Source organism: Rousettus aegyptiacus, unplaced genomic scaffold (assembly GCF_014176215.1).
Source record: "Rousettus aegyptiacus isolate mRouAeg1 unplaced genomic scaffold, mRouAeg1.p scaffold_m13_p_9, whole genome shotgun sequence".
NCBI classification, from domain to species: Eukaryota; Metazoa; Chordata; class Mammalia; order Chiroptera; family Pteropodidae; genus Rousettus; species Rousettus aegyptiacus.
In genome coordinates this window covers 33,135,602-33,158,170 of record NW_023416312.1, presented here as the reverse complement: position 1 = coordinate 33,158,170, position 22,569 = coordinate 33,135,602, and the positions used below count along the sequence as shown (strand labels likewise).

Sequence of the window (22,569 nt, the reverse complement as noted above, 5' to 3'; positions counted from 1 at the left end):
TAAAAAGTAGAACAGATGATGAAAATAGAAAGTCATCTCTGGACAAAACACATGGTAATGATTGAATGAGGCAAGAATCATCAATGGATACTAAAACTGGTGGATGAAAAAACTGACATCATGTGCTGGGCTGACTAATGCTCCAGAGGAGAGTCTAAGCTGCTGAGGCTTGTCTTTGAGGTTTTTCTTCAATCTAGCCCCAACCTACATTTTTTCCTCTTATCACCGTTGGCCTGGGCCCCCCAATGCAATCTGCCTATGTCTTTCAATTGCCCCTCTCCACACCAAACCAAATTATTAAGATCAACTCGTTCTACACGTGAGCCCTTTTGTAGTTCAGTGCTCTGGCAGAGACAAAAAAAGTTGGGGCCAGGCCCACAATTTAGATGCCACAGTTTTTCTCTGTTTTCATCCTATCATTACCACCTCCACCTCCACCAGGACATCCAACTACCTACTCGAGGACCCTCCCCCAGGACTCTGCTGGGCACACATTATTTCGAACATATACAGGCTCTTAGGTGTTGTCCTGGCAGTGCACAGATCACAGGACTAGTAGTGACTACCCATTAGCTAGAAATAGTCACAGGACCCAAATAAAACTTCAAAGGTGGCTGGAAAATGTAGGGGAGTTCATGGAAATTTAATAAGCACTAGATTTTGTTGTTGTTGTTTATATTTTGCCAAATGCTGTATTTTTATCATATACTTTCATAGATAAGTAAAGTAAGACAGAGAGAGAAGAAAATACTTGCCTAAAATCACACTACTGGGAAAAGGTAGAATTAGAAGATAGGGCTCTTTGATGGCAAAATCCAACTTCTTTCTACAACATCCTGCTGCTTCTGTCCTCCTAGAGCTCACAGTATCCCAGCCCTTTTCCATATACTCATATGTTCCATCACTTAAGATTTTGATTGTAAGCAATGTGGTGTTGGTAAATGGTTAACAATTGGTTCTCAAAACAAAACAAAAAAATCTCTAGTTGGTGCTAGAGATTTTTAATGGAATAAATAATCCTAGCATGACCAGTTTCAAGTTACCAATTTTATTGCATGCAAAGGCAGGACGAGGTGCACACAGGTGCAAGCTGGCCTCAACATATCAACTGGTTATAAAGGTTGTTTTTTTTGCTAGCATAAATAAATGGATTTTATTAGAAAGATATCAGAGACTCACAGAACTGGAGGGAGACTGGAGAAGATAACTTGAAAACTGGATAGAAAGCACAAAGACAGAAACAGTCTGATCATGATGCTGCCCTGGGTATAAAATCACATAAACCATTTTTTTCCATTCTTGTGTCAAAGGCCAACAAAAAGGCAAGTGATTGAGTAAGAATAGGTTGCACAAGATGAAAGCACCCTTCCCCACAGAAAGGCCACCCTAGTCCCACAGAGCTTGTGTGTTTCACACCATCAAGTAGAATAACCAGCACCCAGAAATGCTGGCACCACAGCCCAGACTTGGAGGTACCATAGAGGTGCGGGGCCAATAAGGACGCAGGCTAAAATTCCCCAAGGCCTGCCTGAGAAAAAAGTCAGGATCCAGGCCTATCTGAAGGAGGGGAGACTAACAGTGAGGACAGCAGACGAGGGGCTGGAACTCCACACTGTTGTCTCCTTCCTATTAATTCTCTCAGAATGTGGATATCACCAGAGAACCTGAAGAAGTCTTGGACACTGTCCCCGCCCACTTAGTCCTTCCCAGGAGACTAAATTGCCTTTGCTCTTGGTTTCTTTTATCCCAGGACCTTCTGCTTCTGCCCTTGCCCACATGCTTAGGTACTACCAAGGCACTGAGGAAGTTATGGCCTAAGCCTAATTTCATCCTCAGTGAGAGCTCTGCTTTCAGCAAAGACCTGCAGCTCCAGCCAGGTCCCTGTTTACAGTTACAGCCAAAAGGCTGTCTAGCTCTGCATAGAGCTTTGTCTTTCTCAATTCTTGTTCTCTAAGCAACAAAGTTTCTTCTTTTTCCCTGCAGGAGGGAAGAAGCCATTGTGCCGGCTCCACTGTCCCTAAGACCTTGTCTTTGAGACATGGCCCTGGTCCTGTGGCATGGGGATTGTGAGGCCTTTCTAGAGGGACAGGCTACGGGTAGCATTTCCAGAGGTGAGAAGGGGGCCTTGTGAGCAATGTGGCTAGGGGTATGAGATCTTCCTTATTATACAGGAGACTTTGGTACCTAGCTCACTGTTCTCTGCTTCTACTCCTGCCCCATCCTGGAGTTATTTCATTTTCCACATGGATAATACAACCAACACCCTGGAGTCCCAGCAACATCATCTCTGGGAATAGTTATCTCCCCTTCAACCACCCATTCTCTGAACTTTGTCATTACCTGGAATTTTACCTCCTGTCTCTTTAAATATAACTGTTTGACCATCTATACCCTTTCTCATTACTTCATCTTTCAGCATCACTCCAGGACACCTAGGAACATATCTTTCACATATGAATCACTTAAATGGCATTTATAAACCCTATTAGTTTTTGGATCTCATTAACACTCATGCTTACTAATTGCTCCTTCATTTCCTAATCCATTTAGCCAATCAACTCCCTTTTCCACCTGTGAAAAGCTGATTTATGCCTCAGGCTAGAACTGAGGCTCTGTCTCTCCCATGCAGACATGTTGATCTCTCCCCAAACACAGGGAAAAATGGGAGCACGACTATTTCACTTTGCAGTTTCAATGTTTATTTTTGATACCAAAACTTGACAGCACACAAGGGGAAAAAAGCAACAGACAAGGAACATCAAATAAATTTATCTTGCATGCCACTTTCAGTCAATAGGATGTGGCTCTCTAGATAGCTGTGTTTAGAAGGACTCCGAGGCTTCAGCCTCACTCAGGGGAAAGACTATTGCAACTGATTAGCAATATCTGTGAACATAAGAAAAAAAATTAAAGATCTATATATATCAAATAGTAATAAATATAAATACCAAACAGTGCTTCCCCATACTACTCTCATCTCCCCGCCATAGGTTTCCTACAACTCCCAGCTTGTGCACATAAATACATTCACACATACCCTACATCTCCCAATGACCCAAGTTGCCCAAACCAAAGTGATATACCTACCCAACATCTCACTCAACCCAGAAGAAACCAATGGCACCAAAGTTGGCAGCAAAGTTGGCAGTGGCTGTACCACCAGGGCCAATAATGGGGCCAGTAAAGGTCTGAGGAAATCTGGAGCGGGCATTCTGGTGGTATCTGGCCCAGAAGGTAAATGGGATTCTGGACCAAGGATCTCCAAAATCTCCTTCCTCATCCCAGGTCAGCAGCTCAAACTCAATGTCATCCCAGCTCCAGGGCCCAGATACAGCTTCATCTCCAATCCCCATGCGGGTTCTCGCCTCAGCCCGGGCCTCAGCCTCAGCTGCAGCAGCATCCAGAGCATCCAAGGCCTCATCTGCGGCCTCCATGAACTGTGCAGTCCAATCACGAGGGTCTCTCTTCTGAACCTGAGATAAGAAATAGAAAATAAAACAAAACCCATAATAGTATTAGTTAATATTTACGAAGCACCTACTACGTATTTAACACCCCACTTTGTGCTGTTTGTTTAATAACATCAAATACCATTAGTAATGCAGCATCTACCGTGTGCAATACCTAAAATTGCATTCCTGCTCTGGACCATTCCTAGCCAGTCACACCTCACCCTTTGACCCATCAAGTCTGAAGCAGGTTCTCTTTTACCTCTGCAATGAATCTCAGCACTTTCATCTTGCTAGTCTCATGATAGGAACGGAGGCCCCAGAGGAACTCATACTCAGGAGGGTTGCTGTTGGGCACTCGTCTATAATCCAGGTACCTTAGAAACAGAAAGAAGATATTTGTTTATATCAAGGAGATTGGTAGTCCATTAATGCCTAATAGTCCTAGACTTTGAAACTCCAGGTAGCAATGTCCGCTCCCCCAAGACTCATTCCTAAACACACTCAGAGTACTGACCCTCTTAATAATCAGGCATTTGAATTCCTACGTCAGCATTACTACACTTAGCAGTCTCCTAGAGCTGCAATAAAGGCTTATGTAGGGCCATAGAAAGGACAACACTTAATCCCACCCCGTCACAGTTCTAGCTCCAGGTTCTTACAATCTTGTCAGTGAGCCACAGATAGGCCCAATGCAATGATTACACTGCAGTGCAAAAACCTTAACCAGACCCTGCCTTGGAGATGTCTACTATGGGAATGGTGGACAACTTCGCTTGCAAGATAACTAAACTGTAGAAAAATTCGAACACAAGGAATATACTCAATAAATACTTCAGAGTGACGTGTGTTTCTGTATGCATATGTATAGGTATAGTTAGTGTAAGAAATGGGCATGGGAAGGACTTTCTGAGGCTGACTAGCACATTGAACTCATGAGGACCAGACACATCCCCTCAGCCATCACTTACCTTTGTTTTACAAACTCATAAGTGAGAAGTTTCCTTAGATCTCCAAGGAGGGGATGTCTCACTCTAATAGTTAAAAAAAAAGGAAGCCATAATCAGAGACTATGACCTTGCCCAAAGAAAAGAGCTTTCCAACACAGAGGTCAGGGATGAGAGAAGAGGCAGAGTTCAGGACTATTTCCCCATCTACCCAGGTCACATTCTTGGGCTCAGTACCTCCCCAAAATCCCTAGACCACCAGGCTGATGAAATCCTGAGACCATTCTCTATTGTCAATGGATAGTATAAACAGGCAAAAGACGAGAGAGCTCAATCATACCCAGGACGCAGTCCCATCTTGCGTAGTGCCTCCCAGAGGACAGCTGCAATGGGAGGCAAGGGGAGAGAAGAGACAAAAAATGAGCATGGAAATCAGGCTGTAGCCGACCCCCAGCTGCAGATCCAGCCACTCACCTTCACTGGCACGGTTGCCATTCATGAAGATGACACCCAAAATCACTAAGAGGAGACCCAGCTTGGGTGTGTCTTTGGTCCTAAAGGAGTACAAAAAGAATATGCTTTCAGCAGCCATTTGCACATGACACCCCAGGCAGCTTAACCATCTAGCTTCCCCAGTATTCCTCGGCTAGGGGATGATAATTCTACCCAGCTCTGCCTGTGACCCTCTATGTGACCATCAATCTTGGACCTGACCTGCCTCCAGAAAAAAAAGCACCACTGAGAAAGGCAATGTTCCACCTCCTTTCCCATCTTACGTTCCCAGTATGCCAGCCAGGGACTCGGGAGTACTGATGAGAATATACAGGTGTTCTTCCTTGTCAATTTCCTTGAGTTGAATCCCAAATTTCTACAGGGAAAAGAAAACAGACTATGAAATTACAAAATCCAGCATAAGCTACCCACACTCAAGTTGCTCACCTTCCTGTGAGACTTGCTCTAAACTCCCAGTAAGAATCCCATGAGTCTTTAAAATCATGACTTTCCCCATCATTCCTTTCTCTTAGGGCTGCCTTCTTACCTTCTCCAGGACAAAGCACGCACGTTCGATGATTTCTGGATAAACATCAGTGTATTCGCGGATGATATCCCTCAGCATTTCTGTAGGAGAGAGGAGGGAACACCTGGGCTGAGCAGGGGCCACAGAGCTGCAGCTCCTTTGCCAGCCCTGCTGGGAAGTGCAGTCAGTGTCCTCAAGGGTGAAAAAAGGAAGAATCAGCCATGGAAGGAGGGGACTGAAAGGAAGGGGTAGATAAGGGCAAAGACCTGGAAGAGGGCACTGGATGCCTACCTGAGCGCTTGATGGGCACCTTTGTGTAATCTTTAAGCATCAGGTACTTGACCAACTTATTTGCCTGGAAAGGGAAAAGGAAATCTTTAAAGTTATATTTACAGAAAACTTAGGTTGAGTTATAAAAGGAAGGATGACAAGAGAGGAGAAGTAACTGAGGAGTTATAGTGCTTACTCTTTCCTGAAGAAGGGCCACATCTCGGGGCTGTGAGGCACCCAGGTTCTGTGAGGCACGTGAGTTGGGAGAGGGTCGCAGGTTTGGTGAAGGTCGCAGGTTCTGCCAGTCAGGTGGAACTGGCCAATCGGTGGGGATCCAGTCAGGTGGGAGTGGCCAATCCGTGGGAAGTGGCCAATCGGGTGGGAGTGGCCAGTCGGGTGGTAGCGGCCAGTCTGGAGGGCCTTGCCAATCTGTAGGACCCTGCCAGCCTGGTGGGGTCTGCCATCCAGGTGGGGTCTGCCATCCAGGTGGATTCTGCCAAGCCAATGGGTTTGGCCAGACAACTGGACCAGGCCAGACAATGGGATTTGGCCAGATCACTGGGTTCTGCCAGATCACTGGGTTTGGCCAGATCACTGGGTTCTGCCAAGCAACTGGGTTTTGCCAGGCTGGTGGGGTCTGCCTAGCTGGGGGGCTCTGACGTGCTTGTGGGGTCTGCCTGGCTGGCTGGTTTTGCCAGCCTGATGGGTTCTGCCAGGCCAATGGGGTCTGCCAGAGCACATTAGGGGGTGCGCCAGGGGGGTTCTGAGTGGTAACTGGAATCGGTGCAGACCTCCAGGTCCCTGAAGCCAGTGGGGCCCGCCTCTGATCACCACTGCTGTTCTCTTCCACATTCAAGTTATTAATCTGCATCATCAAAGAGAAGGAAGGTCCAGAGTCACCAGGTGTTTGTGTCTTCACCCCGTCTTTTCCAGGAAGGTCCCCTAAAACCCTCACCTGTGAGTGACAGCCTGACCCACTAGCCAATTGTCACCCTGAGTCCTGGGCTTGTCTTTCACTGTCTTCCAAGCAGGAGTTTCATCTCTGAACCAGGCCAGGAGCAACCCAAGGGTGGGGTCTGAAGCTGCTCCTCTTCCTATGTCCACCACTGGCTCTGCTTGTACCACCCTGGACAAGTCACTCAAGTCACTTCACCTCTCTGAGACTTAGTTTCCTTTTCTGTAAAACTGAGGCTATCATCCCTAACTCATATGAGGTACCTTGAAGATTTAAAAAGTGAGATAACTTGTGTGAATGTGCCTGGCTCAAGACCTAACATGTGGAGACTGCTATCAAAATGAAAACTGAATTACATACAGGATGTATATATTATGTCTCATCTCTAATCAGTGTGTGTGAACACTCAGACACTCAGAGGGCAGGAATTATCACATTCACCTTATCATCCCTTATAATCTAGCTGAACACAGGCAGATATTGACATAAATATAAACATAGATAACTCTGTTTTTAGAACAAATAACCTCAGAGAAGAGAGAGCCCAAAGCAAAGTGCAGCTAGCAGGGATCTCACCTTGCGGGTCCTCTTGCCCCGAATTATAGTCCTGGACTCCAGATTCTGAGCCTGGGAACCATCTGCTGATGTCTGTGCAGCTGCACCATCAGATTCAGAGGTACCTGGGTCGGCCTCTATGTCAGCCTGGGAAGTGGCCATCTTGGCCTGGTTAACATTCTGTGTCTGGGTATCAGCTGTTGTGGCCTTAGTGGTATCATTCCAAGCCTTGAAGGCTGTCTTAGGCTGAGTGTTGGCCATCTCACTGGCATTGAGAGACTGAGAGAAATTGTAGGTGGCATTTGGGCCCACCTTAGTAGTGGCATTCTGGGCCTTAAATGCCATCTCAGAATTGTTTGCAGTTAACTCACTGGTGGTTGCTGCCTGGGAAAAATCATAGGCAGCATTTGGGCCCTTTGGGGTGGCTTTCTGGGTCATAAAGGCTGCCTTAGGCAGTGTCTCCTTGGCATTAACAGCCTGAGAGAAATCATAGGCAGCATTTGGGTCTTTTGTGGTGGCATTTTGAGCCTTAAAGGCTGTTTTAGGCTTAGCTGCAGCTGCTGAAACCTGATTATCAGCCATCTCACTGGCTGCTGGGGGCTGTGAACTCTGGGGAATAGAATTCAGTCCGCAGGCAGCTGCTGGGGCCTGGTTGGTAGGTGGAGCCTCCGAGATCTGGATGGCCTCCATCAGGGTCTGCATAAGCAAGGTGCTGTCTTCTACGGAGGCCTCAGCCTGCAAATACAGGGGGAAAAATGAAATCTCTGGGCCTCCGAAGCAGGAGCCAAAGAGTAGGTAGAGCAGTGCAAGGGAGGTACAGTAGGGTGGTTGGCGCTTAAAGAGGAGGGCTGAGGTAGAGATGTCGGCAGCTGGCAAAGGACGAAGGAAGGCAAGGGAGTCGTAGTGGTAACAAAACAACTGGCAGGGGCTGATTGGAGCAGGGACTAAAAGAGGGGTGGGGTGGAAAGAGGAGTGGGGGCAAAGTGGAACTGTGGGGTGATCAGGGAATGAGGTTAGAGCAGAGCGGTGTGCGGTAGGAGCTCTGGACTGGGGATGGTGAGAGGGTGTCACCGTGAGGACTTGAGGATGGGGGGGGGGTCGCAGAGAGCAGGGAATGAGAGAGAGACGGAGGGCGGAGTTAGGAAGTTGGGGGAGGGGGTGGCAGACTGCTCTACAAACGTCAGGACTATGGGAAAAATGGTTCCTTATCCAACCCGCATTATCTGGGCAGATTGCCCTGACTACTAACAGGGTCTCCCCTTTCTCTTAGCAGGGACTGATGGCTGAAAAGGGTCGCCCCTCCCCCCTCGATAAACCCTGAGAATTTGAAAGACGACAGTATCTAGCACGAAGAGGGCAAATCGAATCTAGGAGTTTGGGCAGCTAGGGGCCCAGGGGGAACTGTCCGCTGGGGAAATGGGGAGGAGTGGAGATCTCACCTGGAAGCCGAGGAAGCTTGCACCACAGTCCATTTTCTGAGCCATGGCTTCTGTCCCTCTGGCAAGAGCAGAGCCTGGGGGGAGGTGTGGAGGAGGAGCCGGGTGTTATACTACGGAGGACAAATACGAAGAACCGTATTTGTGGGTGGGATGGTTGGGGTTTGATTGTGGGGACAGGTGAGGTGCTGAATGTGAGGAGAATGCGCTGGATCGATGTAGGAAATGTGAATGGGTGTCCAAATGGAGGTTTTGAATCTCGAGAAGCTACTATGGGGAGAAGCTTCAAATCAGAGTTCAAAAAGCATATAAGAGTTCTTCTGAATCTAGAGGGATTGGGTTGGCAGTCGCACTTGGGAAATTGAATGGGTTTCGAATAAGGAAGAATAGATCAATCATATTAACAGTGCAGATCGAGGTCGAGAAATCTGGAGATTTTGAACGATGGGAAGGGTTGAGAGCAAACGAGGGTTCTGAATAAGGTAGGATTGGGTGAGGGGTGTGAATCAGGGTTTGAGGAGTGAAAAGGGGATCAGAATCTGGGGTAAAGGAATAGGGATGAAAAATGGGGGGCCCGCACCAGGGGGCAGATGCCCTGTCTGGGGGCTAATTCTCACCTTGCCTCAGGCCCCAACCCCAACCCCCTCGTTGTCTCCCTTCTTCACGACTCAGAGGATCGGGGTTGCAGTGCTCAGCTCTCAGCAGCCGCACCCTCTCCTTGTCCAGGAGAAAATGCCAGCGCGGCAGCTAGAACGACCCCGCCTCTTCGCCTAATATACCACCCACCGCCTCACGATTGTGCGCATGTGCAAGAGCAGACCGACCAAATAAGAGTCCTAGCCGCTTTCCCAACAAAAGCCTCCTTCTGAATACCATGGTGCGCATGTGCAGCGGGAGGCAGTGCCGCCCCTTTGCCAACACACCACCCCACCACCAACCAGGTCTACAGTATACAACAATCCCTCCCCTTCCTCAACATCCCCTCCCCAAAACAGATGCACTGTGCCTCTAGGTCCCACCCCGTGCCCTAAACACCAGGTCCCTATCTTTTCCGCAATGCGTCTCGGTTCTATCCCTCCCCTCTCAGGGCCCCTCCTGTCAGGTCGGCATGCATCTCCACCCCCTAGCCCAGCACCGCTTAGGTCACTATTAAGGAGGTCTCGATGTAGGGTCTCTAACTGAAACAAGTGCTAGGCTCTACTTTGGGGCTCAGAAAAAGGAATGCCAGAGAGGATACACTATTGGAGGTAGGAAAAGTCTGCTCGCCACGTGACTCTACATGATTCCTCTCAAAAGCTCCGAGACTCAAAAACATTAGCTTCTTTCTTGCCCTTTGTGCAGTTCCAGCCTTGGGCTTATTTTGTGTGTGGAGGCAGGGAGAAGGGGAGGGAAGGGCACAACTTGTACATCACAGAATGATCTTTGCTAGGGCTTTTCCTTCTCTCGCAGCTGCCCTGGGAGGCAAATGTCTCCATTTTACAGATCAAGATGCTGAGGCATAGATATGCCACAGAGCCAGCAAACAAAAAATCCAAAATGTGGGCCTGGGGCTCTTCCTGATTCCCAAACCCATGTTCCAATAGCGCGGGCCTGAGGACTGAGACGCCCTCCCCTCTTCATTTGAGTGAAAGCTCCACTCCCCACCCCCGCTTCCCTGTCAACATCTGTCCCAAACAAGATAAGTTTGTGTTCTCTGAGACCTAAGCTCTAGATCTGCACCTAGGAGGACACAGGTAGAGATCCACACCCCCACCCTTGCCTACTCTACCTGAGTCCATCCTACACAGAGTAGGGTTCACTCCAGCAAACTTTTTTCTACCTCCAATAGTGTATCTTCTCTGGGCATTTCTTTTCCTGGGCCCCAAAGTACATGAGCTTAGCAGGAGCCTAGCACTTGTTGAAATTAGAGATTCCACAGAGACCTCCTTAATAGTGACCTAACTGGTGCTGGGCAAGGGAGCGGAGATGCATGCCAACCTGACTGGAGGGACCATGAGAGGGGAGGGATAGAATAGAGGCCCACTTCAGAAACAGTATATTGAGCTGGTGTATGAGGCAAGGGGCCCACTCCCCACTCTGACTGTCAGGCCTTTTCTCGTGAGTGGCATAAACGCGCTGTCCCTGAGGTCTTCGTGGCACCTGCTGGAGCAGCCGGGACAATCACTTGTGTGTCTGAGCCATGGCGAGCCCTGATTCAGAGTAAATGTTTGTCCTGGTTCCTTCCAGGGCAATTCCTGGGATAAAGTGCTGGGCCAGGCTGTTAGTAGCCATGTGAGCCCACTCAGGTCACTCCACTTTTCTGAGCCCGGCTTCTCAATATGCAAAACAGAAGTGCAAGGAGCACATACTGGGGTCCTGTCCAAGGACACACACATGCCCCTGTCCTTCCAGAATGACTGGAGAGACTCAAAAAGGCAGAAAATGACATACAGATGTGAGGTGACCCAAACTGAACACTTTCCAAAAATCAAAGGCAGATCTTTGTACATTTCACATTTGTTCTGGCATCAGCTCCTGCCAGGAGTCTGAGTGTGAAAGGAAGCTAATGCTAGGAAAGCCCACAGTATTTGGTCCCCAAGGGCCAACATCAATTCTGCCTGGCTGGATGACTTCCCTCATCTGTTGCATAGCAACCTCCCCTGTCAGCTGCCTGTTTTTCCTCAGCACTTCCTCTGTAAAGTGTCTGCAGTGAGACGTGATCAGACTCAGAAAGGTCTGAAACACTATTTTATATGCTGCTTCCATATCTATATCTCCAGTCTTGACTTGGCCTCTGAATCCCAGATCCATAATCCAACTGCCTACATCTCTTCTTCAAGTGGATATGTATCTATTATCTTTTCTTAAAAAAATAAATTTATTGGGGGTAACATTGGTTAGTAACATTGTATAAATTTCAGGTAGTGTTTTCAAAATTAACAGGTCACAAACTGATTCCTCTATATATTCTCTTCATTAACATTGTGTATTTCTCCTTTAGTCATGTTCTTCTCTCCACATTAGATTAAAAGTCTTTTGAGGAGATAGATTTTTCTTTTTTTTATTCATTGCTGTATCCCCAGGGCCTTGAATGATGCCTGGCGTGTTTGATATTCTCAAAAAATATTTAATGAATGAATGAATCCCACCATCTACCCTTTTGCTCAAACAAGAAACCTGAGAAGCATATTGTTTTTCTTTCCTGTGATGAATTCACTTACTTTTTCTCATTATACAAATATTGCATATTAATTATTAAAAATGCAAACATTGCCTAAATATTTTAGAAATTAAGAGAATATTACTCCAAATCTCACTACCTTGAGATAACTGCTATTAAGATTTAGACATAACACTTTATCCATATTCTTATATAAATGGAATTATATATGCCATATTTTAAATCGTGCTTTTGCTTACTGCCTCCCACTCCTTTCTTTCACTTCTACTCTCATCTGCCAGACATGCATTTTAACAACCATTTTTATATCCTTCCGTGTTCAAAACGTCATCCTTTGTTTTATAAAAAATAAGATTATAAACACTTTAATGCATCTGACTTGTTTTAGTTAATGCTAGCCTAACAATGATTCATTCTTTAACACTGCTGCGTAATATTTCATAGATAGGGATGTACCACAATATATTCAATCATTTCCCCACTGGTGGTCATTTATTTTAGTTTCAGGGTTTTTTGTTTGTCTGTTTTTGTTTTTGGCACATACAAACAACAATATGATAAAATACTTGTACGTATATTTTTATATTTTAATGCTTAATGTTTTTTATTCCTATGACATCAGATGCCTGGGAGTAAGACTGACATACTCTATAGCACTTAGTATTAAAATCTTTCCAATTTCTTTGCTGATCCGATGTGTGTTCTACTGGTTCTTTTTCTGGTTTTAATTTACGTTTCTAATAAGTAAGTAGTGGAACACATATTCATATATTAATGGACCTATTAAATTTCTTTCGTGAAGTATTTGTGTAAGTCTTTTACCTATTTCTCTTGTGTTGTCTGACTTTGACTTACTAACTTTTAGGACTTCTTTACACAGTCCTACAAAAATCCTTATTGAAAACCCTTAGGGCTAGATGTATTTCAATTTTTTCACATATTAGTAAGATAATACAGTGTGTATAATCTATTACATAATAGTTACAACTGCAAAAGCCACAACGGCCAGATATTCATTTTTTCACATTCCCTTATCAAGTAAGAGAATATGATCTATAGGATCTACCACTATGGCAGGGTCCTAAAGACCACCATTGGATTCAATGATTTGCTAGGACTCACAGAATTCAGAAAAGGTGTTATACTCATGGCTATGGCTTATTACAGTGAAAGGATACTGATTTAAATCATCAAAGCTAAAAACACATAGGGCAGAGTCCAGGACAAGACCAGGCATGAGCTTCCAGTTGTCCTCTCTCACTGGAGTTGTATGGCCAGTATTTAATTCTCCCAGCAAGATGTGTGACAAACATGGAAGCTTGCCTGACCCTTGGTACCCAGGATCTTACTGGGGATAAGTCTGTAGGCATGGGACACTTGAGTAGCTGACCTTAGTTACTCAGTCTCCAGCATATGCAAAAGTCAAACTAATACCACAAAGTCCAAGGCCCCAGTATAAATTGCACTGTTAGTATAAATTCTCTGCTATGGCCCAAAGCCCTAGGCGAACAAAGACACTCTAATCTGGTAGAATAGTTCAAGGACTTAGAGCTTATCTCCCAAGACTTTGTCAAGAGCCAGACCTTTCTTTGGAATGTGGAAAAATTTTTTCTGTGGAATACACAGGCTTTGAACATCCCAGACCTGCTGAGCCAACTCTTTAACTGCACAAACAGTCACAACACCAACCTAACACTTGGTCAGAAAACATTGATTCAAAGATGGAAAGATGGAATCCAATGCCATAGCTGTGTTGGTAGGAGCAGCAGTCAGTAGAAAAATCTAGTTTTTAGAAGCAGCATTGGTAGCAGGGCCAAAGGCAGCATCCATTCAGTGTTCAGTGGTGGCAGTAACTGGCTAACACATTTGGCATGATTTTCGAAATACTGCTGTGCCAGAGGCTCTTAGCAAATTAGTTTATTAATTCTGCTACTTTAAACAATTTTTAGAAGCTTTTTATTTTTAAATTATAGATACACAAGAAATTGCAAACATATACAGAGAAATCATATGTACTCTTCAGCTGTTTCCACCAATGGGTACATCTATATAACTGTAATACAATATCAAAACCAGGAAATTGACATTGATATGACATGTGTGTATAGTTCCATGTCCCTTTATCCCATATAGAGGTTTCTATGGTAATTACAGCAATCAAGATACAGAAGTATTCTATCACCACAAAGATTTCCCTGTACTACCCCTTTATAGTCACACTCACTTCTCTCCACTATCCCTAAACCATGGCAGCCATTAATGTGTTCTCCATCTATTTAATTTTAACATTTTAAGATTATAAAATTGGAATCATCATCATATTTAGAGTCAGATTTTTTTCATTCAGCATAATGCCTGTGAGATACATCCAAGTTGTTTTGTGTATCAATCATTTGTTCCTTTTTATTGCTGAATACTATTCCATGACAGCTGTATCACAGCAGGCTTAACCATTCGCCCACTGAAGGACATCTGATTGCTTTCCAATTTGGGGCTATTATGAATAAAGCTTCCATAAATATTTGTTTACAATTTTTTTGTGAACATAAGTTCTAATTTCTCCGGGATAAATGCCCAAGAGTGCAATATGCTGGGTTGTAGAATAAGAGCATGTTAGTTTTATAAGAAACCGCCAAACTTTTCCAGAGTAGTTTTATCATTTTACATTCCTACTAGCAATGTGTGAGTGATGCACTGTCTCCAAATCCTTGTCAGCATCTGTTGTCAGTACTTTTTAGCCATTCTGATAAGTGAGCAGTGATAACTCATTGTGGTTCTAATTTGCATTTCCCTAATGGCTAATGATGTGAAACATTTTTACATATGCTTATTTGCCATCCATGTATGCTCTTTAGCAAAATGTCTCTTCATGCCTTTTGCCCACTATCTAATTGGATTGGTTTTTTTTTATTCTTTTTAGTGTTGAATCTTGAGTTTATATATTTTATGCATGAATCTTTTGCCAGATATGCGGTTTGTAAATATTTTCTCCCAGTTTGTAGCTTGTCTTTTCATCCTCTTAATAGAGTCATAAAGTAACATTTTGAAGAGTCCAGTTTATTGATTTTGTTTTCCTTTTAAAGACTGGTTTTTATGTCATTTCTAAGAACTCTTCAAGACCTAGGACCTGAAAATTTTATCCAATGGTATATTCTAAAAGATTTATGAATTTAACTTTTATATAGAAGTTTATCATACATTTAGATTTAATTTTGAATGAGAAGTAAAGTTTAGGTCAAGGTACATTTGGGGAGATATGGGTGGCAGGATTATGGATACTAGCCATTTTAGCACAATTTGTTTAAAAGACAATCTTTCCATTGAATTATTTTTGTAACTTTGTAACAAATTAGTTGACTGTACTTGTGCGTGGCCTATTTCTGAGCCTTCTGTTCAATTGATCTATGTGTCTATTCATCCGCCAATATCATACAATCTTGATTACTGCGGCTATATAATAGTCTTGAAACTGGGTACAGTTTCATTCTTCTTTTTCAGAATTATTTTACCTATTATTCTAGTTCTTTCGTTTTTTCATATATTTTGGAATAATCTGTATCTATAAAACATCTTGCTGGGACATTGATAATAATTGCATTCAATCTGCATATCAATTTAGGGAGAACTAATATCTTTTCTGTGTTGATTCTTCTAATCCATGAATAAAGTACGTCTTTCCTTTTATTTTGATCTTTTTAAATTTTTTCATTAGAGTTTTGTGCTCTCTGCTGTTGTTGGGTGGCATGTTCTATAAATATTGATCAGATTGTTGGTTGATGATGTTGAATTCTTCTATATCTTTGCTGATTTTCTCTCTAATTGTTCTGTCCATTGTTGAGAGACAGATGTTGAAGTCTCCAACTATATAAGTGTAGATTTGTCTATTTTTACTATCAGTTCTATCAGTTTTTCTTTTGGATATTTTGCATCTCTGTTGTTTGCTGTTCAGACAATTAGGATTGCTATGTATTCTTGGTAAATTGATCCTTTCATCATTATGTAATATCCTTTTCTATCCATGGTAAATGTCTTCACCCTGAAGTCTCATTCCTATTTCTATCACCACTACTGTTTTCATTTGATTAATATTTGTATGGAATATATTTTAACATCCTTTTATTTTCAACCTACTTTTATCATTATATTTGAACTGAGTTTCTTATAGACGGCATATAATTGGGTAATGTGCATTTATCCACTCTGCCAATCTGTCTTTTAACTGGTGTATTTAGAACATTTACATAGAATTAAATTATGCTATATTAGTGCTTCGTGCTGCCTTTTTATTTTTGTTTTATGTTTTTTTCCCTCTATTTTTCACTTCCGTTTTACTCATATTTTTAACTTCCTGTTAGTTAAACTTTTTTTTTGTAGAATTCTGCCATGGTCTGAATGTTGTGACCCTCCATAATTCATATGTTGAAATCTTAATCCCCAAAGATGATTTAATTGGTGGTGAACCTTTGAGCCTGTCTAGGTCATAAAGGTAGAGCCCTCATGAATGGACTTAGTGCATTATAAAAGAGGCTTTAGAGAGATCTCTAGCCCCTTCCACCATGTGAGGACGCAGCAAGAAGGTGCCAGCTATAATCCAGCAAGAGGGCCTTTATCAACTGTGACCACACTGGTACCTTTATTTTGGACTTCTCAGCCTCCGGAACTATGAGAAATAAACTTCTGTTGTTTATAAGTTATGCCATCTGTGGCAAGCTGTTATAGTCGTCCAAATGGATTAAGACAAATTCTATTTTGATTTATCTGTAATGCTTTTGAGTATATAAATTTGCTAGACTTTTGTAATAGTTGATATAGGTATCACACTATTATATGTAATGTACAACAGTCTACTTGTGTCAATATTTTACCATTTTAGAGAAGTAGAGAAACCTTAACTCTGCTTACATTTTTACCGACATTTATAATAGAATTTATATTTATAATTTATATTAAATATATAATTGTTTTAAATATTTCTTCTACATAAATTGAGAACTACAGTTATAACTCTTGCTTCAATCATCAATCTAGAGAACTTGAGAGGAAAAGGAAAGTCTATATATGATGTAACATTACTCAGCTATAAAGAAAAATGAAATCCTATTATTTGCAGCAACATGAATGGACCTAGAGGTGGTTATATTGAGTGAAATAAACCAGAGAAAGACAAATACTATATGATTTCACTGATATGCAGAATCTAAGGAGCAGAAAGAACAAATGAATTGAAAATGACTCACAAATATAGAGGACAATTGGGTCATGGCCAGAGGGAGTGGTAGGCTGGGAGAAAGTGGTGAGAGGTTGAAGAAGTAGAAACTGGTAGTTGATAGAGGGTCAGGGAGTTAAGGAGCACAGCACAGGGAATGTAGACAGCACTGAGGTAATGGCTATGTGTAGAGCCAGAGGGAGGGTAGAGTAATCAGGGGGATTGTTTCAAGGACTATATAAATATGTAATCAATGTATTGTATACTTGAAACTAATAAAACAAAATTTTTAAAGTCTATTATGTTTATTCATATTTTACTTTTTGTTGTTCTTTTTTCCTTACTGATGGTCCAAGATTCTTTCTTTTATCATTTCTTGTCTTTTTTGAGAACTTCCTTTAGCCATGCTTTCAGAACAGGTAGGCTAGTGACAAATTCTCTTTAGTTTTCCTTCTGAAAATGTCTTGATTTCTTCTTTATTACTGAAGAATATTTTTATCAAGTATATAATTCCAGGTTGATAGTTTTTTTCTTAAAGCACTTTAAAATGTTGTGGTCTCCATGGTTTCTATGAGAAATCTGCTGTCATTGGTTTGGTGTTCTCCTATAGGTAAAGTGTCATTTCTCTCTCTCTGGTGGCTTTCAAATATTTTTATTCCTGCCTTTAGCTTTCGAAGTTTGAAAATAATTTGTCTTGATGTGAATTTCCTTGACTGTATCTTGTTTGGAGTTTGCTCAGCCTCTTGAATCTATGAGATTACGTATTTTTCCAAATTTGGGAGATTTTCAGCCACTTTTTCCATCCTTCATCTTTTTTCTTCTGTGACTGTGATGATTCCTATGTTAAATCTTTCATAACAGTCTGAGTGCCTGAGGCTCTGTTCATTTTTGATTTTAAGTCTATATTTTTATCTTTTGTTCAGATTGGATCATTTCTATTATTCTTAAAGTTCACTGATTCATTCTTCTGTCATCTTGTCAGCTGTTGAGCTCATCTACTGAGTTTTTTTTCTTTTTAAGTTCTCTTATTGGATTTTTCAGTTATTAAATTTATTTTTGATTCTTCTTTATGTTTTCTATTTCTTTTGGAAACTTTTTACTTCTTTGTTGAGACTTTCTATTTTTTTATTTGGTCTAAGGATGCTCACAATTGCTCATTAAAACATTTTTATGATTGCTGCTTAAAAATCCTTGTTAGATGATTCTAATATCTGTATCATCTTGGTGTTGGTGTTTGTTGACTGTCTTTTCTCATTTGAGTTATGATTATCATAGTCCTTGATGTGATAAGTGATATGATTGAATCTTGGGTATTTTGCTTATTATGAAGATCTGAATCTCATTTAAATCTTCTGTTTTGTTACTTGTGGGTGAAATTGCACATATCTATTTGGCCTCCGTTGACACCTGGGAGGGACAGTTCCTTGTTACTGAGGGCTAAGTGAGAGTTCCAGCTCCATGTTAAGCTTTTTCTAATATCGTCCTGACTGGGAGAGACGTAGGTGCCTAATTACATGGTGAATGGGTACCATTGTTAGTGCTGGGTGGTGATAAAAATTCTTACTCTCCATTAGGTCTTCTTTTGACACCACTCCATTGGTTAAGTGAAAGGGAGCCTCTCATTATCATCCATTAGAAATGGAGATCCAGGCTCCCCAAATGGTCTATGACATCGTGAGGACTGGGCTGTTTCTATTCTCTATTTGCTCTTCTCTGACATTTTGTCAGGGATTCTGAGACCTCATTCAAAGTCTGGCAAGGGTGGAAGTACAGGGTCTCTAGGTGGCTTTTGCTGGTAGGGGTGAGGCCATAGACTTTCCTCTGGAATTTAGCTATAGTAAAGCAGTTATTGTCTTAATTTTTGTTTTGTCTTGCTATGTTGTCTTTATCTTTCATATATAGAGAGAGCAGACTTATGTTAGGACTATTTTTGTGCTCTGTGCTCTTTGGTGTTTCCAGTTTGCCAGCTTCTCCAGCATCTAACTGGGATGGACATTATATATATATATATATATATATATATATATATATATATATATATATATATATATATATATATAAAGCCAAGGAACTCACCACCAAGTCGTGCCTTGGGAGCCAAGACCCCTAGAGAGTATGTCATTTTATCTCCAACTTTCAGGGTTTTTCCAAGTTTGGTTTATATATAATGCTCATGGATAAATAGAGAAAAGTACATATACACCATTTACCCATTCCTGTTGGGAACATAAGTCCCCAATTTTAGTGCTTTTAAAAAAATTATAACTATTGGGATTTCTAATGTACAATCATACTATAAGAAAAAAGAAATAATTTTATCACTTCTTTTACTATATATAGCACTTATTTTGTTGTCCTAAATGATTTCTTTCCATGGAAATCTTTAGTAAAAGGTGAAAGAGAGTGACAGGAAAATGAGAGGAGACAGAAAGGTTAAGGAATAGATGAAGAAGAAAGGAAAATAAAGAGGAGGAAGAAAGAGAAGCGAGTAGAGGAAATCATTAGGGAGAAAAGAAAAGCATTTGAAGTAAGGGATAAAGACAGGGTGAGGAGGAGGAGGAGGAAGAGGAAGAGGAGGAGAAAAAATGATGTAAAGTTACCTCACTAATGGAGCTGACATTCAACATTCTGCAAAAGAATGTTGAATGTCAGCTCTCTTTTTTTTCCCTCAAATACCCAGTTCCCTTTATATTTGGTACCCATCAAAATATCAGAGATCACTTCTCACATGATGTCACTCTTGCCCTGAGATAAGACCACTGCAGGTTTTCAACTAGCCATATGCCCCACCTTTTGAATATATAAATTTGTCTGCTATACTCAGCATTTATTACATCCTTTCAGCTGCTGGTTGTTCATCAGGTATGGATATTATCTTGCAAATTCAAGTCTGCAGGAAATGTAATTTTTCTTTTTCTCTCCAACTCAATTTAAATTCTATATCAAGTTCCCAATCTATTGAGTCATTGAAACTTCATCTCCAGAAGTATGGAATTTCTCTCACTTCTTTCTTTGGGGTTGTGACTAAGTTATGGGATCTTAGTGTCAAAACATCAGGATGGGTTATACTGTTGAGTATCATGTATCCATGCTGGTTCACCAAAGTCTGTCCAAGCAGGTAGCTGTTGAGTTGAGCCTCATTCTTTACTACAAAGTCCCCTTGGGGCCTGACTCTGAGGGTGTCATATGCCACTCATACACATGGGAAATATTCTGGGACTCCTATCATATGCTGGGTGCTTTTCATCTCTGTGAGGCTGTCTTTGCCTAACATATTCTTATATTCCAATGATACCCCTGAGCAGAGGAAACTATGGGAGGAGGCCTAAGGTTAAGAATGCCTATAGACACCACATAACCATTTTTATTTTGTAGTCTTGTCCTCTCCTGGCCTTACCCAGGAAGTGAGGCACAAGGCCACACTGCCAGAGGATCTTACAGAAATATCTGGGGTTTCTTCCCACCCCTGGAATAAAGGGCCTATAATATCTACCAACTCCTTGCTTCTCCCCTGCTTTTCTTCCAAACAGAATGTAAGGCTGGAGATAGAGCCCTGAAAAAAAGTGCTAACATGAAAAAAGCCAGATGAACTAAAAATCAATGAATTTTCTTGGACCCGATAGAGAAATAAGGTTTCAGAGCAAACTGCGTTCCTCAAATTTGAAAGACAGAGTCACAGTCAAGATATGCCTACCTGAAGCAGAAGTCATCAGAGCCTTAAACATGTAGAAACACTTAAATGATAATTTTGACAAAGTTCTGGAAGCTGAATGTGGACTAGAATGAGAATGAGAAACTCCTAGGAGTGGATGTCTGGGAGGAAGGAAGCATACTTTCATGGGCTTTACTTCTAGGATTCTCACCAGGTTCTCACCGCAAAGATTCAAGAAAGACACCCTTGTGGCACTAGCAGGACTAGGGGAAGAGTCTCTGTGAATATCCTTGTAAAATATGACCAGGGACTTCTCATAAAAAAGACTGACTTTCCAGGAAGAAAGACTACCAGAGCCCATCCCAGAGCCATGCAGGAAGGATATTCCTCTCACCAGCTTTCCTGTCTCACCTGATGTGGGGGCAGGAACTGGGCAGAGGGGGAATGGGTATACATGAAGAAATACTTATAAAGGTCATAGGCCCACTAAAACAGTGAGATTTAGTTGGAATATTACAAAACACTCATTTTCCTACATACCATACCACCACAACAATAGGGCTTCAGTATAACAACATTAGATTATAGCTGAATGAGCTGCAAGGCAAAGACTCTCTAAGGAAGAGTACTTAAGGAAGCCCAAAACCAAGAGAGGAGAGAAAATTAAGGACACTAGAGGAATAGGGAGCCTCTGACACATATTGCTAAAGGAAACTTTAAACAAGGCCAAGTCCTAGTAAGATTGACATATATCTCTATACTAGAGGTCTAAGAAAAAGAATGAAAAAAACAAAAAACAACAAAAAAAAACCAGAATACTCAAGAACTGTTGGACAATTTCAAAAGATGCAAAATAAGTATAACTGGAACACCAGATGGAGAAGAAAGAGAAAATAAATGCTGAGTATAGCAGACAAATTTATATATTCAAACAGAAGAAATATTACTAATAATAATAGCTAACATTTTCCCAAAATTAATGAAGATAACAAATAATTGACCCACGAAGCTCACAGAACACCAAATAGGTAAATATTAAAAAATTATACTAAGGTACATCATATTCAAATTGCAGAAAACCAAATACAAAGAGAAAATCTTGAAAGAAGCCAGAGGAAAAAATACCTTATTTATAGTGGACCAAGGATAATTACAGAAAACGTCTCATTAGAAATCATGTAAGCAAAAAGAAAATGGTGCAAAACATTTAAAATGCTAAAAGAAAAAGACTACAGACCTAGATTTCTGTCTACTAAAAATATTCTTTAAAAGTGAAAGACAAATAAAGACCTTCTCAAATAAAAACTGAAGAAATTCATCACCAGTAGATCTGCCCTGTAAGAGGTGTTAAAAGATTTTCTTCAGGTAGAAGAAAAATGATACAGGAGAGAAACTTAGGAACTAGAGAAAAATAGGAAGCACATTGGTAGGGGATAAAAGAAGCTTTCCTTCAAAGAGGAAATCCAAACTCCATTTATAGATAAAATCGGGATGCTTCGATCAAAGGAAATTTGTGAAATACATTTTTCTATTATTAAATAACTACAGGCAATTCTCAAACAAACATATAACAAGGATAAAAATAAAAGGATGGAATAAATTATGGCACATAATTAATAAACAAAAGATGTATTAATATCAGACAGCATTTTCAGTTGAAACATTATTTTAGATAAAAAGTTCATTATGTGATGTAAATAATATACAAATCATAATTTAACAGATGGGCAAGAAGAAATCATAGCATGATTATAACACCCTTTTCTAACTGAATGACAGAATAATTATATGAAATAATGGGTCCTTCTTGAAACTTCCACATATATATTATACACTGAGGCCCCAACATAAAGTATTATGGTGCCTCAAAACAAGCACTACAGAATTTTTAAATCCCTCTTCTATGTTTTCTGGACTGGAG

The 22,569-nt window shown here is 41.5% G+C and overlaps 1 protein-coding gene across 6 annotated transcripts in view; it reads right to left on the bottom strand.

Annotated features, from left to right (window-relative positions):
• Positions 1-2,676: 2,676 nt before the first annotated feature.
• MAGED1 (MAGE family member D1) overlaps positions 2,677-22,569 on the bottom strand; it is a 52,837-nt gene continuing 32,944 nt past the window's right edge. For 5 of the 6 annotated variants that reach the window (XM_016135624.2, XM_016135626.2, XM_016135629.2 and 2 more), the window contains 12 exons: positions 8,634-8,707; positions 7,216-7,929; positions 5,881-6,549; positions 5,706-5,769; positions 5,436-5,515; positions 5,173-5,264; positions 4,871-4,950; positions 4,737-4,779; positions 4,421-4,483; positions 3,712-3,826; positions 3,088-3,473; positions 2,677-2,886 (listed from right to left, as the gene is read on the bottom strand). In XM_016135624.2, coding sequence (XP_015991110.1) covers positions 3,096-3,473; positions 3,712-3,826; positions 4,421-4,483; positions 4,737-4,779; positions 4,871-4,950; positions 5,173-5,264; positions 5,436-5,515; positions 5,706-5,769; positions 5,881-6,549; positions 7,216-7,929; positions 8,634-8,707 — 2,372 coding nt within the window. In that variant the 3' untranslated portion in view covers positions 2,677-2,886; positions 3,088-3,095. Of the gene's footprint in view, positions 2,887-3,087; positions 3,474-3,711; positions 3,827-4,420; positions 4,484-4,736; positions 4,780-4,870; positions 4,951-5,172; positions 5,265-5,435; positions 5,516-5,705; positions 5,770-5,880; positions 6,550-7,215; positions 7,930-8,633; positions 8,708-9,247; positions 9,403-22,569 lie in introns of those variants that run through there. The other variant, XM_016135627.2, reaches the window with a different exon arrangement.